The sequence below is a fragment of the Poromitra crassiceps genome (assembly GCF_964638095.1).
Source record: "Poromitra crassiceps genome assembly, chromosome: 10".
Classification (NCBI taxonomy): domain Eukaryota; kingdom Metazoa; phylum Chordata; class Actinopteri; order Beryciformes; family Melamphaidae; genus Poromitra; species Poromitra crassiceps.
Window position 1 is genome coordinate 155,001 of NC_139631.1, and position 2,500 is coordinate 157,500.

General features: G+C 46.7%; 1 protein-coding gene across 1 annotated transcript in view; it reads right to left on the minus strand.

Annotated features, from left to right (window-relative positions):
- Nucleotides 1–2,500, minus strand: part of LOC310783756 (semaphorin-3D-like) — a gene marked incomplete at its 3' end in the record, with an annotated part of 45,914 nt that overhangs the window by 38,958 nt on the left and 4,456 nt on the right. Inside the window, exon 4 of the mRNA XM_083644663.1 lies at nt 1,772–1,952. Within this exon, the coding sequence (XP_083500789.1) occupies nt 1,772–1,952 (181 nt within the window). The remainder of the gene's footprint in view (nt 1–1,771; nt 1,953–2,500) is intronic.

The following is a 2,500-nucleotide window of genomic DNA, read 5'->3' on the forward strand; positions in this document are numbered from 1 at the left end:
CCCAGCCCAGGCAGACACGATCGGGGATTTAACCACCGCAGTAAACGCACATCTGAGCAGACGTCTTGTGTTCTGCTCTAGAACCCCCAAACCTGTAGTTTAGAGCCGCAGCACCGTCTTTTGGTGAGTCAACCCATGAGATATATGGGCGGTTTTACCCCACTCGCGCGCCAGACGTTTAACATTTTGTGGGCGTTCCCAGACATGCCGACTGTCTCTATTCTATATGTAGACTGATGTAATAGTCATCCATCTTTCCCAGGCTTCAGTCACCTCCACCAATCAAACGTCACGTACCGACAGGAGGGCCAATCTGGGCTCAGCTGGTTTCATCCAAGATGGCGATGCAGCAGCAGTGACTTATGGTGTATGACTATGAACCATTTCACTTTTTTAATTGAGAAAATGTGATGTGAAATTTAAATAAGTCAGATCAAATCCATCAAGAACCATCAACTCCAGAGAGACTTTTTTAACACTTGGCCTTCTGACCCTGCTAAACCTCAGAGCTTCATCATTCTGTGCTCTGCAGCTCGGCCCCATATGGCCGTCAGATGGGCTGCTGCTCTAAAGATGGGTTTTACTGAGGTCAAAGGTCGTGTAGTGAGCGGAGGTTAGAGGTCGTGCTGTCTGGGGCTGCAGACAGAGGCCTCAGCCTCCTGATTTACTGCTGAGCCGCTGGACATGAGCTGCAGCGCTCCAACACTGACTACAGGCCAGGAGGAGATGGAACCTTTTCATCCACTGACCACAGCAGCTGCTGGTACCCACAAGCCAGCAGCCAATCAGCAGCCGACTTCAAGTTTAGAACAGGGTGAGACTCCAAATGATGGTCGGAGACCCTGTGATAGGACGAATCAGCGCGACGTCACAACAACAAATCCCAGAGAAATGCAGAAGCCGGCAGCGGTTATTAGTATGAGTTGTGCCAAACAAACGTTAATATCTCAAAAACTATACATCACATTGCTTATATTTGGACATTCTGAGTGAGAGCAGAAGTAGCTCAAGAGTTTGATGTATAATATATGCATGTCGTGGTAAAGTTGTGTGAACTGTCTCAGGCTATGTGGTACGTCTAAGTCTAAGGCTATGTGGTACTGTACGTCTTAAGCTTAATTTATACTTATTAGAAAGTGTCGCTCAGCACATGGTCGCAGACGAAAAAGAAAGTGTCGCTTATGGTGTTGCATTTATACTTCAGTGAACGTTCGCCTCGGTTCAACGGTCACGTGACACTCGAACGCTATAAGCAGACAGCCAAGAGAAGAGAGGGAACGCACAGTGAAACCACCTCGGAGGCAAGATGTAACTTACTTGGCTGCAGCCGCATATAAACGACACACAACCACACAACTCACCTCCTCTCTCTCTGGAAAATTGGTCACGATGTTCTTTGTGATTTTCACGAAGTCATACATCAAGGACAGGCTGATAAAAATAGCGGGGACACGTTCTTTCATTTCAATCGAGCGAAAACCAAAACAAGGAAGGAAGTCAAGTGCGTGCCGTCTATATAGCCAATCAGACTTGCTATGACGTAGTCAGCGACACTAGACATTTCACCAGGTAGCAGACACTGCTCGCCGACACTTGAAAGTGTCGACTCAAGTCCTCATTTCTGTCGGCGACCGTTTCAAAAGTGTCGGCAGACCAAGCATCAATTGGGCTTAAGTCTAACTGTGGTACGTCTAAGTCTAAGGCTATGTGGTAAACCCTAAACGTTTCCTTCACTTTGTGGAAACGTCGAGAGGTCAGGGTGCGCTCGTACCCTTTGGGGTCGAGTAGGTCTCGGACCTTCTCGTTGTAGATCTCCATGTAGGAAACCTCTACCGTGAAGCTCTCCTCCTCCCGCTGCTCCAGCACCGTGCGCTCAAACAGAGCACTGCACAGCCGCGGGATCAGGCCCGGCTGGTCCACTGAACCCATCATGGTGTACGACTTCCCCGAACCTGTCTCACACACACACACAGAGACACACACAGACACACACACACAGACACACAGACAGACACACACACATACACACACACACACACACACGAAAAGAATGTCCTTAAGTAGACAGTTTTGGTAAACAGAGAATGACACTTAATTTAACCGTCATTCAACCAGGAATGACATGGATTTATTTGACGTGAAGAATATATTTTGCAGAGAGAGCAGCATCTAACACAGTACATAATGAAGAGCATAATTAACCAGATTAATATGAGGGATCAGCCAATCAGCATTTTGGTAAACAAACCGCGTCACTGGGTGGAAACGAGTAACTTCATCATGGGACCGTATGGATCCAGCCTTGAGTGTCTCACTCTATCCGGCTGTGCCGTTTACAAAATTCACTGTTCATTTTAAAAACGGCGACAGTTCCCACAAGTATCAGTCTCTTGAGCTACTTCTGCTCTTACTCAGAATGTTAAAATATAAGCGATGTGATGTATAGTTATAATATAGTGATATTAACGTTTGTTTGGCACAACTCATATTAATAACTGCT